The 16,409-nt window shown below is 45.6% G+C and overlaps 1 protein-coding gene across 1 annotated transcript in view; it reads right to left on the bottom strand.

The window, feature by feature from the left end:
* Nucleotides 1-14,856: 14,856 nt before the first annotated feature.
* Nucleotides 14,857-16,409, bottom strand: part of PLB1 (phospholipase B1) — a 127,351-nt gene continuing 125,798 nt past the window's right edge. Inside the window, exon 57 of the mRNA XM_077282094.1 lies at nt 14,857-15,808. Coding sequence (XP_077138209.1) covers nt 15,572-15,808 — 237 coding nt within the window. The 3' untranslated portion in view covers nt 14,857-15,571. The remainder of the gene's footprint in view (nt 15,809-16,409) is intronic.

The following is a 16,409-nucleotide window of genomic DNA, read 5'->3' as shown; positions in this document are numbered from 1 at the left end:
TAGCATGCATGCTAGTACTCAAGTCCCTTGTTCTAGTTTATCTTCCAGTACCTGCCTGTATACTAGCCGCTTCCGTCTGCACCTGCCGGTTCTCACCTGTACACCAGCCGTTCCTGCCAGCATCTGCAGTTCCTGTAGTCCTGCTGTGCCTGCCTGTATCAGCCGAGCTTACCCTTTCTAGGTTGTTCCAGCTCCGTGCCCTTGGGGGTCAGTCTGGAGCCAAGTCTAACCCCAGGATCAGGGTATCTAGCAAAGAGTCAGGTATTCACCTAGTTACGCCCGTCAAGGCTCTCCTAGGACCACGGCACAGTGGTTCCACCATCATTTCTGTTGCACCCTCCATATAGTTTAATGGCCCCCGCATTGCCCTCCATGCAGTATAATGAGCCCCACATTGTCCTCCATACACTATATTGAACCCTTCATAGGCCTCCATACAGTATAATGGACCCCACATAGGCCTCCATACAGTATAATGGGCCCCTGCCTAGCCTTCCATGCAATATAATGGACCCAAATAGGCCTCTATACAGTATATTGGGCCTTCCATAGGCTTTCATACAGTATAATGAGCCCCACATTAAAATAAAAAAAATACTCCCCTTTCACCAATCCCGCGCTCCTCCGGTCTCTGCAGCCATACAGTTGAAGGTGCGATAACAGGCGGGGGGATGCCCGGGATTGCGGGTGGCCAAACACACTCACCCTGCGGGCCAGACTTTTACATATGCGGTCTAGACTAATAAAGGAGTTAAATCAGCAAATCTAGTGGTCTAGGAGCACAAAAACTAATGAAACAATCACTATTGGGGATAGTATAGGAGTTTATGAATACATTCCGGGTGGTCTAGGGTGGCAAAGGAGTTAATGAGTACATCCCTGGTGGCCTAAAGTAATCTAAAGTAATCTCATGTAGGAAAATAATTATCAATAACAGCCCTGATTGCTCTGGTCAGCAAAGGAGATAAAAACTACATCCCTGATGGTCTAGAGAAGTAAAACGTTAATGAGTTCATACTTGGTGATGTAGGATAGTAGAGAAGATATTGAGTAAATCCCTGCTGGTGTAGGGTAGTAAAAAAGTTAATTATTACATCCCTGGTGGTGTAGGGTAGTAAAGGAATTAGTGAGCACACCGCTAGTGGTCTTAGTTAGTATCAAAGTTAATTAGTACATGACTGGTGTCTAGTGTAGTAAAAGAATATGAGTACTGTTATGACCCCAGTGGACAGGGTCTCAGAGGAACGTGTAAGTCTGCAAGATACAAAAATCCAGCTCATAGGGCTGTGGTAACTGGGTTGACCAAATAGCTACTCCTAACGCCAACACTAGAAGTAGCCGGGGATCATGCCTACGGTGGTCGCTAGATGACTCGCGCCAGCCGGAGAATCTAACTACCCCTAGGAGAAGAAAACAAAGCCCTCTCTTGCCTCCAGAGAAAGGGACCCCAAAGCAAGATACAAGCCCCCCCACAAATAATAACGATGAGGTAAGAGGAAATGACAAACACAGAAATGAACCAGGTTCAGCAAAGAGAGGCCAGCTTACTAATAGCAGAATATAGCAAGATAACTTATCTGGTCAACAAAAACCCTATAAAAATCCACGCTGGAGATTCAAGAACCCCCGAACCGTCTAACGGTCCGGGGGGAGAACACCAGCCCCCTAGAGCTTCCAGCAAAGGTCAGGATACAGATAGGAACAAGCTGGACAAAAATACCAAACAAAACAAAAGCAAAAAGCAAAGAAGCAGACTTAGCTTGAAAAACAGGAACCAGGATCAGAGGACAAGAGCACAGCAGATTAGCTCTGATTTCAACGATGCCAGGCATTGAACTGAAGGTCCAGGGAGCTTATATAGCAACGCCCCTGAACTAACGGCCCAGGTGAGGATATAGGAAAAGACAGACGCTCCAGAGTAAAATCACTAATGACCACTAGAGGGAGCAAAAAGCAAAATCACAACAGTACCCCCCCCTTAGTGAGGGGTCACCGAACCCTCACCACGACCACCAGGGCGATCAGGATGAGCGGCATGAAAGGCACAAACTAAATCGGCCGCATGAACATCAGAGGCGACCACCCAGGAATTATCTTCCTGACCATAGCCCTTCCACTTGACCAGGTACTGAAGCCTCCGCCTGGAGAGACGAGAATCCAAGATCTTCTCCACCACGTACTCCAACTCGCCCTCAACCAACACCGGAGCAGGAGGCTCAGCAGAAGGAACCACAGGCACAACGTACCGCCGCAACAAGGACCTATGAAACACGTTGTGGATAGCAAATGACACAGGTAGATCCAGGCGAAAGGATACAGGATTAAGAATTTCCAATATCTTGTAAGGACCAATAAAACGAGGTTTAAATTTGGGAGAGGAAACCTTCATAGGAACAAAGCGGGAAGAAAGCCACACCAAATCCCCAACACGTAGTCGGGGACCCACACCGCGGCGGCGGTTGGCAAAGCGCTGAGCCCTCTCCTGTGACAACTTCAAGTTGTCCACCACAAGATTCCAGATCCGCTGCAACCTATCCACCACAGAATCCACCCCAGGGCAGTCAGAAGGTTCCACATGACCCGAAGAAAAACGAGGGTGGAAACCAGAGTTGCAGAAAAACGGCGAAACCAAGGTGGCGGAACTAGCCCGATTATTAAGGGCAAACTCAGCTAACGGCAAGAAGGTCACCCAATCGTCCTGATCAGCAGAGACAAAACACCTCAAATAAGCCTCCAAAGTCTGATTAGTTCGCTCCGTCTGTCCATTAGTCTGAGGATGGAAAGCAGACGAAAACGACAAGTCAATGCCCATCCTACTACAAAAGGATCGCCAGAATCTGGAAACGAACTGGGATCCTCTGTCTGACACAATATTCTCAGGGATGCCGTGCAAACGAACCACGTTCTGGAAAAACACAGGAACCAGATCGGAAGAGGAAGGCAGTTTAGGCAAAGGAACCAAATGGACCATCTTGGAGAAGCGATCACATATCACCCAGATAACAGACATGCCCTGAGACACCGGAAGATCAGAAATGAAATCCATGGAGATATGTGTCCAAGGTCTCTTAGGGACAGGCAAGGGCAAGAGCAACCCGCTGGCACGAGAACAGCAAGGCTTAGCTCGAGCACAAGTCCCACAGGACTGTACAAATGACCGCACATCCCTAGACAAGGAAGGCCACCAAAAGGATCTGGCCACCAGATCTCTGGTGCCAAAAATTCCTGGGTGACCTGCCAACACCGAGTAATGAACCTCGGAAATGACTCTGCTGGTCCACTTATCAGGCACAAACAGTCTGTCAGGTGGACAAGAATCAGGCCTATCAGCCTGAAATCTCTGCAACACACGTCGCAGATCTGGAGAAATAGCTGACAAGATAATACCATCCTTAAGAATACCAACAGGTTCAGCGACTCCAGGAGCATCAGGCACAAAGCTCCTGGAAAGAGCATCGGCCTTCACATTCTTTGAACCTGGTAAATACGAGACAACAAAGTCAAAACGGGAGAAAAACAATGACCAGCGGGCCTGTCTAGGATTCAGGCGTTTAGCAGACTCGAGATACATCAGATTTTTGTGATCAGTCAAGACCACCACACGATGCTTAGCACCCTCGAGCCAATGACGCCACTCCTCAAATGCCCATTTCATGGCCAACAACTCCCGATTGCCCACATCATAATTTCGCTCCGCAGGCGAAAACTTCCTAGAGAAAAAGGCGCAAGGTCTCATAACAGAGCAACCAGGGCCTCTCTGCGACAAAACGGCCCCTGCTCCAATCTCTGAAGCATCCACCTCAACTTCAAAGGGAAGCGAGACATCAGGCTGGCACAAAACAGGCGCCGAAGTAAACCGACGTTTCAACTCCTGGAAAGCCTCCACGGCAGCAGGAGCCCAATTAACCACATCGGAGCCCTTCTTGGTCATATCCGTCAAAGGTTTCACAATGCTAGAAAAGTTAGCGATAAAACGACGGTAGAAGTTAGCGAAACCCAAGAACTTCTGAAGACTCTTAACTGACGAGGGCTGAGTCCAATCAAGAATAGCTCGGACCTTGACTGGGTCCATCTCCACAGCAGAAGGGGAAAAAATGAACCCCAAAAAGGGAACCTTCTGTACACCAAAAAGACACTTTGAGCCCTTGACAAACAAAGAATTTTCACGCAAAATTTTAAAGACCATCCTGACCTGCTCCACATGCGAGTCCCAATTATCAGAAAAAAACAGAATATCATCCAGATAAACGATCAGAAATTTATCCAGATAGTTCCGAAAAATGTCATGCATAAAGGACTGAAAAACTGAAGGGGCATTAGAGAGCCCAAAAGGCATCACCAAGTACTCAAAATGACCTTCGGGCGTATTGAATGCGGTTTTCCATTCATCCCCTTGCTTAATGCGCACAAGGTTGTACGCACCACGAAGGTCTATCTTGGTAAACCACTTGGCACCTTTAATCCGGGCAAACAAGTCAGACAACAGCGGCAAAGGATACTGAAATTTGACAGTGATCTTATTTAAAAGCCGATAGTCAATACAAGGCCTCAAAGATCCGTCCTTTTTGGCCACAAAAAAGAATCCCGCACCAAGAGGGGAAGAAGACGGACGGATGTGTCCTTTCTCCAGAGACTCCTTGATATATGAACGCATAGCGGTATGTTCAGGTATCGACAGATTAAACAGTCTTCCCTTAGGAAATTTACTGCCTGGAATCAAATCTATTGCACAGTCACATTCCCTATGAGGAGGCAATGCACTGGACCTGGACTCGCTAAAGACATCCTGATAATCAGACAAGTACTCCGGAACTTCCGAAGGCGTAGAAGAAGCAATAGACACAGGTAGGGAATCCTCATGAATACCACGACAGCCCCAACTAGACACTGACATAGCCTTCCAGTCAAGGACTGGATTATGGGTCTGTAACCATGGCAGCCCCAAAACAACCAAATCATGCATTTTATGTAGAACGAGAAAACGTATCACCTCGCGGTGTTCAGGAGTCATGCACATGGTAACCTGTGTCCAATACTGCGGCTTATTTTCTGCCAATGGCGTAGCATCAATACCCCTAAGAGGGATAGGATTTTCTAATGGTTCAAGAATAAAACCACAGCGCTTAGCAAATGAGAGATCCATAAGACTCAGGGCAGCACCTGAATCTACAAACGCCACGACAGGATAAGATGACAGTGAGCAAATCAAAGTTACAGACAGAATAAACTTAGGATGCAAATTACCAACGGTGACAGGACTAACAACCTTAGATATACGTTTAGAGCATGCTGAGATAACATGTGTAGAATCACCACAGTAGTAGCACAAGCCATTCCGGCGTCTATGAATTTTCCTCTCATTTCTAGTCAGGATTCTATCACATTGCATCAAATCAGGTGTCCGTTCAGACAACACCATGAGGGAATTTGCGGTTTTTCTATCACATTGCATCACATCAGGTGTCTGTTCGAGGGAATTTGCGGTTTTGCGCTCCCGCAACCGCCGGTCAATTTGAATAGCCAGGGACATGGTATCATTCAGACCTGTGGGAATGGGAAAACCCACCATAACATTCTTAATGGCCTCAGAAAGGCCATTTCTAAAATTAGCGGCCAGTGCACACTCGTTCCAATGTGTCAGCACGGACCATTTCCGAAATTTTTGGCAATACACCTCAGCCTCGTCCTGGCCCTGAGACATAGCCAGCAAGGCTTTCTCTGCCTGAATCTCAAGATTGGGTTCCTCATAAAGTAAACCGAGCGCCAGAAAAAACGCATCAATATCAGCCAATGCCGGATCTCCTGGCGCCAACGAAAAAGCCCAATCCTGACGGTCACCCCGTAAGAATGAAATAACAATTTTTACTTGTTGAGCAGAGTCTCCAGACGAACAAGGTTTCAGGGACAAAAATAATTTACAATTATTCCTGAAATTCCTAAACTTAAATCGGTCTCCTGAAAACAGTTCAGGAATCGGAATCTTGGGTTCAGACCTAGGATTTCTGGTAACATAATCTTGTATACCCTGCACACGAGCGGCAAGCTGGTCCACACTTGTAATCAAGGTCTGGACATTCATGTCTGCAGCAAGCTTAAGCCACTCTGAGGTAAAGGGGAAAAGAAAAAAAAAAAAAATGAGAGAGGGAAAAAAAAAACTCAAAATTTTCTTTCTTATAATCCCACTTCTGCAATGCATTAAACATTTAATACTGGCCTGGCATACTGTTATGACCCCAGTGGACAGGGTCTCAGAGGAACGTTTAAGTCTGCAAGATACAAAAATCCAGCTCATAGGGCTGTGGTAACTGGGTTGACCAAATAGCTACTCCTAACGCCAACACTAGAAGTAGCCGGGGATCATGCCTACGGTGATCGCTAGATGACTCGCGCCAGCCGGAGAATCTAACTACCCCTAGGAGAAGAAAACAAAGCCCTCTCTTGCCTCCAGAGAAAGAGACCCCAAAGCAAGATACAAGCCCCCCACAAATAATAACGGTGAGGTAAGAGGAAATGACAAACACAGAAATGAACCAGGTTCAGCAAAGAGAGGCCAGCTTACTAATAGCAGAATATAGCAAGATAACTTATCTGGTCAACAAAAACCCTATAAAAATCCACGCTGGAGATTCAAGAACCCCCGAACCGTCTAACGGTCCGGGGGGAGAACACCAGCCCCCTAGAGCTTCCAGCAAAGGTCAGGATACAGATAGGAACAAGCTGGACAAAAATACCAAACAAAACAAAAGCAAAAAGCAAAGAAGCAGACTTAGCTTGAAAAACAGGAACCAGGATCAGAGGACAAGAGCACAACAGATTAGCTCTGATTTCAACGATGCCAGGCATTGAACTGAAGGTCCAGGGAGCTTATATAGCAACGCCCCTGAACTAACGGCCCAGGTGAGGATATAGGAAAAGACAGACGCTCCAGAGTCAAATCACTAATGACCACTAGAGGGAGCAAAAAGCAAAATCACAACAGAGTACATCCCTGGTGGTCTAGGTTAGCAGAAAAGTTAATTAGTACACCCCTGGTGGTCTAGATTAGCAGAAAAGTTAATTAGTACATCCCTGGTGGTCTAGGGTGGTAAAGGAATTACGGTAATGAGTACTTCCCCGGTGGTTTTGCACAGAACGCTCTTTCCTCAGGTGTACTCAGTCATATATTGACCGTCACCCACTTTTCCTAGAAATGGATAAAACTAAGAAACAAGTCAATAACTTCTTTTTACTGTGTGTTCTATGGGTGAATTATGGAAATCAAGACTCCAGCAAACTAGAGGTTAACGGAGAAGGAGAGATCAGAAACAGGAGCAGCAAGATTCCTTCGGCCATTGTGTCCGATAATTCCAGGCCAACAGCAAAACAAATCAATATGTGAAATTGAGCCAAGTCATTAATTAAAGCCCATGTAATTCCCAACCCAGGAGAGAGGTCGGTGGGGGATGGGCCGAGGCCCGTGGGGGGCACAGCGCCTGCTCCTTGTAATTAGGGGGCCTGATGGAATTTGTAATACACTTACTCTGCTGCTGCTGCTGCGGAGGATGATGATGATGGGCGTCCAGCGGAAACTACGCGCCATGAATCCCAGTCCAGCCAAAGAAAAATCAATTACCGTATTTGAATTGCAAAAAAATTATTGAAAGATTGGAAGACCCCCGGGATCCGCCATGTGTATGTTTTACAGGGGACCCCCGGAGTGAGAGCTGCTTATATATCCAGAAAGTCAGCAGGGAAGTCCAGGTTCGGAGCAGCGGGGGCAACTTCTTGGCCAGTTTAGTGCCGGCTTGTAAAGGCTATACTGCTCATAAAGAGTTCGGTGCCGCCAAGTGAAACGCCACTAACCACCAGGGCCTGGATTTCACAGACCACAGGGCAATGACATTACCTGATGTTCTCAGGTGGTAAAGGTTTTATCTACCACTAACCGCCAGGACCTGGACAGACCTCTCCATAGGGAATCAAGGCTGCGTGTTGTTATTAAATAATGGAGAATTCGTCTACCACTAACCACCAGGGCCTGGATATCAATGATCTTAGGAAATCGAAGGAGCAAGCTATTATCAAGTCATACAAGATAAATCTAACTAATCACAGAAATCCAATTTCCACAGAATTTCATCCCTGCCACCAAAAGACCTGCTTACATCATTTCAGTGATTGTCTCGTTAGCCCAGAAGAAAGTGTTATCGAGGACAAGGCAGCTGATATCCTGCTGTCATTCCGATTCAGTTATGAGAGCAGACTGGTCACTTTATGATGGCGCTACTGATTGATCTCAGTGTCTTCTGTTAATAGTTACCAGTACCACCAATGAAACACGTCCAGTCATCAATGGTTTATATCAAAAGGGCTTTACAGGCAAGGACATTGCTGCTGGTAAGATTGCCCCTAAATCAACCATCTAGGGGATCATCAAGAATTTCAAAGAGAGAGGTTCAATTGGTGAGAAGAAGGCTACAGGGCACTCAAGAAAGTCCAGCAAGAGTCAGGACCCTCTATTAGAGAGGATTCAGCTAAGGGATTGGTTCAGCACCAGTACAGAGCTTGCTCAGGAGCGGCAGCAGGCAGATGTCAGAGCAGCTGCATGCTCAGTGAGGTCAGGGCTTCTGGAGGCTGACGTGGGGTCAAGAATGGCAGCAAAGAAGCCACTTCTCTCCAAGAAGAACATCAAGGACAAACTGACATTCTGCAGGAAGTACAGGAATCGGACTGCTGAGGACGGAGGAAAAGATATGGTCTTTGTTGAAGACCCCTACAGACTGGGACATCTGGAAGAATGATTGTTCGGAGAAGAAAAGGTGACGCTGCCATGAGTCCTGTGTCATCCAACAGTAAAGCCTCCTGAGACCTTTCATGTCAGGGGGCTTCTCATCCATGGAGGGGGTCACTCACAATTTTGTCTAAGAAAATGGCCATGAATAAAGAACGGGGTCTAATCATCTCCCAAGAGTAACTACTCCCATCATCCCGGACAATGTGATAATGATGGTTTTCCCAGCATGTTGGAGATCATGTCGCAAGGAAAAAGTGATAATTAAGTGGCTCAGTGAGCAAAACATTGGCATTTTGGGGTCTACGGACCGAAACTTCCCAGAATCTCAGTCCCATTGAGAACCTGCGGTCAATGCTCAAAAAGTGACAAAGGAAAACACAGGAATAGCGACAAGCTTTGAGCTCTGATGAGACAAGAACGGGCGGCCATCAGTCAGGATCTACCCCAAGCCGGGGCGAAGGGAAGAAGTCTGAAGAATAAGGGGCAGCGCTGGGGATATTGAGCCTTTACAGAAACTTCATGGATTTATCAATAAAAGTTTAAAAACTTATGAAATGTTTATAATTGTCCGTGAGTGCCCAGAGAAACATCAGACAAAAAGAGCGAAAAACTCTGAAGAGGCAAAATGTGGAAACCAAAATTGGTGTCAGTCTCAGAACTTTTGGCCACGACTGTACTATGAAATGATGGAAGGTTCTTTTATCACCGCGCACCAGGTACAGTAATGGAATCTGCATACTAACCACTGTCAGAAAGCAGAGGGCACACTTAGTATATTGTCCAGTCATTGGAAATGAAGGGCTCATCTATCTCTGATTTATAGGGGCCGAGTACCAGTGACCTCCAGGAAGCAGCGGCTGACAGTGTGGGTGCAAGCGCCCGGAGCTCGGCAAATAAGTCGTGAATGGTTAGCGCTCCCATTGTTCCTTCCACCAGTCCGGTATTGAATCCCTTTTTTTCCCCAAAAAATGTTGAATATAAAAAGTCATACGCTGATATTTTTATTTTACTTTTTTTATTACATTTTTTAAGTAACAATTGTATTACCCTCCTTACCCCTAAGCCTTTCCCTGACCCAGTTGCCAAGCCCTACGGTTAACCCTAACCCTACACCAATCCCTAACCCTAAAGGCTTGAGCACAAGTTGCGTATTTGCAGCAGATTTTCAGGAGGGTTGGCAGGAAAAATGCAGAGTAAAAAACGTGTTTTTGTACATGCGTTTGTGTTGCATTTTTTGCGCATTTAATTGAATGGGTGAAAAATGCTCCAACAATATTGAAATAATAGATGCTGCAGATTTGCAAAAAAAAAAGAAAAAGATGGTTCAAATCCGCAAGGAAAAAATAAGCAGTGTGTGCATGAAATGTCGGAAATCTCATTCACTTTCCTGGTACTGTAAAATTATGGAGGTTTCAGCGAAACAATCTACGACAAAAATGCAGAGTGTGAACGAGCCGAGAGAACTATTGGACACTTGCACGTATTTGTAGCACTTTTTTTCAGTGCATATTTTCATTCCTAAAACAAAAATTGCGTTTTACAGTCCCAGCAAAGTGAATTAGATTTCTGAAGTCTCGTGCATACGCAGCTTTTTATTTCCTTGCATATTTCATATATTTCAGGTCATTCAGCATTTCTGCAGCTTGTCAGTCATCGTTGTTGTCTTTCAGCGTTTTTCACCCATTTAAATGAATGCATAAAAAACACATAAAAAGGCAACAAAATCATATAAAAAGAATGTGCATAATGAACACTGTGCTGTGCTTGACGTGTTTTTATTCTACAAAGATCCACTGCGAAAACTCAACATGTGAACATACCCTAGCCCTAAACCTGAAAATTTCTGCCCCCTTAGACTGTAGCGCTTGGGGTAAACTGCCCCCTGGGTCTCCACCAGAGAATGGAGTCTCAACATATCACTGGTCCGTAAGGAAGCCTATCATAAATAAATACAAATATATGGATATATATGTACATAATTGATCAAATATAAAAAAATAATAAAAATCTGTAATAAAATAAAACCCCGGCTCTGTGTGCGCCACTTCCTTATGACTTAGGTGACAACGTATTAATGTATTATATATAGAACTAGTAACAATGTTTAAAAGCTGAGAAAAGAAGACAATTGGGTTTCTGATTGTATCTGCTGTTTGGATAGAATTAGTTTTCGCGGCCCTGATCCAATATAAACAATGTCAGCGCCAGATTGACAGATGGACCCGTGCGATTCTGGCTCCGTCCCGGGAGATGGATTCTGCGTTCTCGTATCTGTGGGTGAGGGGCGAGAGATTAGTGTTCGCGGTATAATAAATCAGCAGCGGGACGGCCAGATCCTCTACCAATATTCAGCAATAAAACATCCGCAGGGAGCGAGGATGGAGTGTGAGGGTTGTGTGCGTTTACCCAAGAAATATCGACCTCACCTTGGGAATCTGCCACGATATTGTCTATAGGGGCTCAGTATAGATCCTGAGTGGCACGCAGCGATATACACTCACTGTATGGCGGCACGTGCCGTACACGAGACATTGTACAGGTACAGATGTGACACTAAGGGCGCAGGGCCCTGAGGATGAGCTACTAAAAATCACCTAGTGAAATACAACAAAGCATGGCGGTATTATTTATGAGCTGAACTGCAGCATTATGTGAGCTCTCCAGGACGTCATCTGGCTGCTACAAAGTATATGAGCTCTGCGGTGTCATCATCTTATCACTAGATGGTGGAATTATGCTCCCAGTATGTGGCAGGATTAGCTGAGAAATCCAGGCAGACACTTACCCACCATGTAACACCATCAAATGTATCCTGCAGCCGGACAACGACCCCCAACATCCAGCCAATCTCATTAAGAGCGAGGAGTCCTGGGGGTGATGATCCGGCCACACAGATCCCTGATCTCCCATCATCCAGCCTGGATCCGCACAAGCCTCATACACAGAAGATCTGGGGTCCGGTCTCCAAGATGTTTGGTGGCACAACCTCCTGCCGAGACCCTCCATAACCTGTGTGCAAGTGACGAGAAGAAGTGATGGAGGAGATGGTCAGTCACCAGATACTGATGATGGAGGCGACGGTCAGTCACCAGATACTGATGATGGAGGCTACAGGCAGTCACCAGATACTGATGATGGAGGCGACGGTCAGTCACCAGATACTGATGAAGGAGGCAGCGGGCATTGACAATATACTGATGATGGAGGAGATGGTCAGTCACCAGATACTGATGATGGAGGAGATGGTCAGTCATCAGATACTGATGATGGAGGAGATGAGCGGTCATGATGGGATAAAAATGAACTATTAACACTGCTATTTTTGAAGGCTTCTTACTTTGCAGCATTTTTCTCCACTCCGCACAGTGCAGTATATATATATATATATACTCACAAACTCACATATATATATATATATATATATATATATATATATATATATATATATATATATATATACACACTCACCGGCCACTTTATTAGGTACACCATGCTAGTAACGGGTTGGACCCCCTTTTGCCTTCAGAACTGCCTCAATTCTTCGTGGCATAGATTCAACAAGGTGCTGGAAGCATTCCTCAGAGATTTTGGTCCATATTGACATGATGGCATCACACAGTTGCCGCAGATTTGTCGGCTGCACATCCCAAAGATGCTCCATACAAGGCAGGATGGATCCATGCTTTCATGTTGTTTACGCCAAATTCTGACCCTACCATCCGAATGTCGCAGCAGAAATCGAGACTCATCAGACCAAGCAACGTTTTTCCAATCTTCTACTGTCCAATTTCGATGAGCTTGTACAAATTGTAGCCTCAGTTTCCTGTTCTTAGCTGAAAGGAGTGGTACCCGGTGTGGTCTTCTGCTGCTGTAGCCCATCTGCCTCAAAGTTCGACGCACTGTGCGTTCAGAGATGCTCTTAGGCCTACCTTGGTTGTAACGGGTGGCGATTTGAGTCACTGTTGCCTTTCTATCAGCTCGAACCAGTCTGCCCATTCTCCTCTGACCTCTGGCATCAACAAGGCATTTCCGCCCACAGAACTGCCGCTCACTGGATTTTTTTTCTTTTTCGGACCATTCTCTGTAAACCCTAGAGATGGTTGTGCGTGAAAATCCCAGTAGATCAGCAGTTTCTGAAATACTCAGACCAGCCCTTCTGGCACCAACAACCATGCCACGTTCAAAGGCACTCAAATCACCTTTCTTCCCCATACTGATGCTCGGTTTGAACTGCGGGAGATTGTCTTGACCATATCTACATGCCTAAATGCACTGAGTTGCCGCCATGTGATTGGCTGATTAGAAATTAAGTGTTAACAAGAAGCTGGACAAGTGTACCTAATAAAGTGGCCGGTGAGTGTATATATATATATATATATATATAAAAAGAAGAAACTTTTTGTTTCTCCAGCGATCAGTCCAATGCATAAGGGATTGAATGTATGCAATATTGTAACTGAAGAAATCTGGAACTTTTTAATGGATAAATAAAAGGTATATTTTACTCTACCATTGGACTGATCGCTGGAGAAACAAAAAGTTTTTTCTTTACATGTTTGGATTTGTCCCAATCCGTTTTCCGTGCGAACTGTAACCACAGGTTGGATGTATTACGGTTTCTTCAAAGCGGTAAGCTGGCTTTGCCAAAAACTCTTTTTTTATATATATATCTATATATCTATATAATTGTCTAAGGGTCATTTCCGTCTTTCTTTCTGTCTGTCACGGATATTCATTGGTCGCGGCCTCTGTCTGTCATGGAAATCCAAGTCGCTGATTGGTCATGGCAAAACAGCCACGACCAATCAGCGACGGGCACAGTCCGGCGGAAAAATGGCCGCTCCTTCCTCCCCGCAGTCAGTGCCCGCTCCGTACTCCCCTCCAGTCTGCCCTCACACAGGGTTAATGGCAGCGGTAACGGACCGCGGTGTAACACACTGGGTTAACGCTGCTATTAACCCTGTGTGACCAAATTTTTACTATTCATGCTGCCTATGCAGCATGAATAGTAAAAAGATCTAATGTTAAAAATAATTTAAAAAATAAAAAATAGTTACATACTCACCCCCGTTGGCCCCCGGATCGAAGCGTCCGGTTACCGACACTCCTCGTGACGCCCCGGTGACCGCTCCATGCATTGCGGTCTCGCGAGATGATGACGTGCGGTCTTGCGAGACCGCTACGTCACCATCTCGCGAGACCTCAATGTACTCTTCAGACCGGAGCGCGCGAGGACCATCGGTAACCGGCCGCTTTGATCCGGGGGCCAACGGAGGGTGAGTATGTAACTATTTTTTAATTATTTTTTTTTAACAGGGATATGGTGCATACTACGTGACTGGGCAATATACTACGTGGCTCTGTGCTGTATATTACGTGGTTGGGCAATATACTACGTGTCTGTGCTGTATACTACGTGACTGAGCAGTATACTACGTGTCTGTGCTGTATACTACGTGGCTGGGCAATATACTACGTGGCTGGGCAATATACTACGTGGCTGTGCTATATACTACATGGACATGCATATTCTAGAATACCCGATACTTTAGAATCGGACCACCATCTAGTATATATATATATATATATATATATATATATATATATATATATAGAGAGAGAGAGAGAGAGAGAGAAAAAGAAAACAAAAAGCAGCACCAAAAGAAAACAAAGGGTGCAAAAAATCTTTCCAGGTATATACCAAACCTCATGCTATTATCATTGAGAAAGGTCCACATCCTGGACTGAAACGTCGCACATGGGCCAATAAACCACTTTTATTTTTTCTATTGGAGTGCTGCCTTCATTTTTCTGGATAATATATATATATATATATATATATATATATATATATATATATATATATATATATATATATATATATATATATATATTTTACATTCAGCTTGCGCCATTTAGCCATCTAGTGGCGACTTTGATATCTGCATTTCTGTCTACAGAATTTTCATCTTGTCCTCATTCTCTTCCCTGCCCCTCCAGGGTTACACACAGAGTGATAGCAGCTGGCACAGTGCATGCTGGGAGTTGTAGTTTCACAAGAACTGGAGATGCAAACACATGTCCACGTTTCTTCATGTCCTTTATTACGCCTGGGTCGTGTGCACAGAACATCACATTATATTACAGGGTCCATTAGAGACACATTATCAGGCTGCGGCATTAATTACGGTACTTTTTGCTTATTTACAGACGCCCGGGGTGTAAACTCATCATTATTCCCAGCGTTTTGTGCTCCTGCTCGGGGGGCTGAATGCAGAGAGGGTCTGCGGAGTCGTGGTGCTATTACAGTCCAGGTGCACCCATATAATGGGAATCTCGGGGGTCCTGAGGGGTGCGGGGTGCGCACAGACTACACCCTTAATGGACGGGGTTGGCAGGTGAGCTGTTTTGCAGATTTATGGCGTTCACAACCCATCTGGTCACCTCTTGTGCTTTGCTATTTGTCAGCCACCCCTGCTTGTTCAGGGTCTGCATCCTTGGACATGTAGAGCTGCCTCCACACATTGCATCATCACCCAATACTGAAAACCACCCGTCCACTAAGCGGCGCAGATGATTCCAAGTGGTAACCAGCAGAATTATGAATGCAGCTCTGGATGTGGCTGAAGCGTGACACATGGCATGGCGACACAGTGTCCTACGGGGGTGTAATTCTGCAGGTGAATTCTGTCCAGGTATCAGTCCATGGTCTTCTGGGGTTTGACATTTCCGGAGTGAATATTATGTACAAATGTTTTGGGGTATCCCACTCTGCGCCTTTGTTCTTGATGACCCCCCTCAGAAGGAGGAGCCGCTCTCACTCATCCGCTTCTTCTTATTAGATCTCCTCCGGTTCCTCAGGCAGACCGCTATCCCGACCACGGCACAACCCAGAGCCACGCCGCCGATGGAGGCCACAATCACCGACCACATCGGCACCTGGTCACCGTCACTATCACCATCGCCATCAGCTTCAGGTGGGAGATCAACATCTGGGAGACCACTGTTCTTCAGGGTGTAGAGGAACGGGTGGTCCTGAGACAGAGAAGAGGAGACATTACATGTGGGCCATACTCCTAAATGTCTACCATAACCCTAACCTCAGGTATGTGGGGGAGGGGACATAAAATGAAGGGGCGCAAATACAGACACCAGTATTCAGTGCAGGATTAGTAATGTAATGTAGAATAGTGAGTACAGCTCAAAGTTTACCAGTATACATTCGTCAAGGCTTAGACAGTATTAAGCACTATGTGTGGCTATTATACTGTATGAAGGACTATGTGGGGCTATTATACTGTATGGGGCACTAGGTGGGGGCCAATATACTGTATAGAGCACTATGTGTGGCCATTATACAGTATGGAGCACTATGTGGGGCCATTTTACTTTATGGAGCACTATGTGGGGCCATTATACTGTATGAAGAACTATGTGGGGCTATTATACTGTATGGAGGACTATGTGGGGCCATTATACTGTATGAAGGACTATGTGGGGCCATTATACTGTATGGAGCACTGTGTGGGGTCCATTATACTGCATTATGTGAGGCTTTTATACTATATGGAGCACTTTGTGGGGCTATTACACTGTATGGGGCACTATGTGGGGCCATTATACTATATGAAGGACT

This window comes from Ranitomeya variabilis, chromosome 2 (genome assembly GCF_051348905.1).
Source record: "Ranitomeya variabilis isolate aRanVar5 chromosome 2, aRanVar5.hap1, whole genome shotgun sequence".
Taxonomy (NCBI): Eukaryota; Metazoa; Chordata; class Amphibia; order Anura; family Dendrobatidae; genus Ranitomeya; species Ranitomeya variabilis.
The sequence above is the reverse complement of the archived record's forward strand: the minus strand, read 5'-3'. Positions and strand labels throughout refer to the sequence as shown.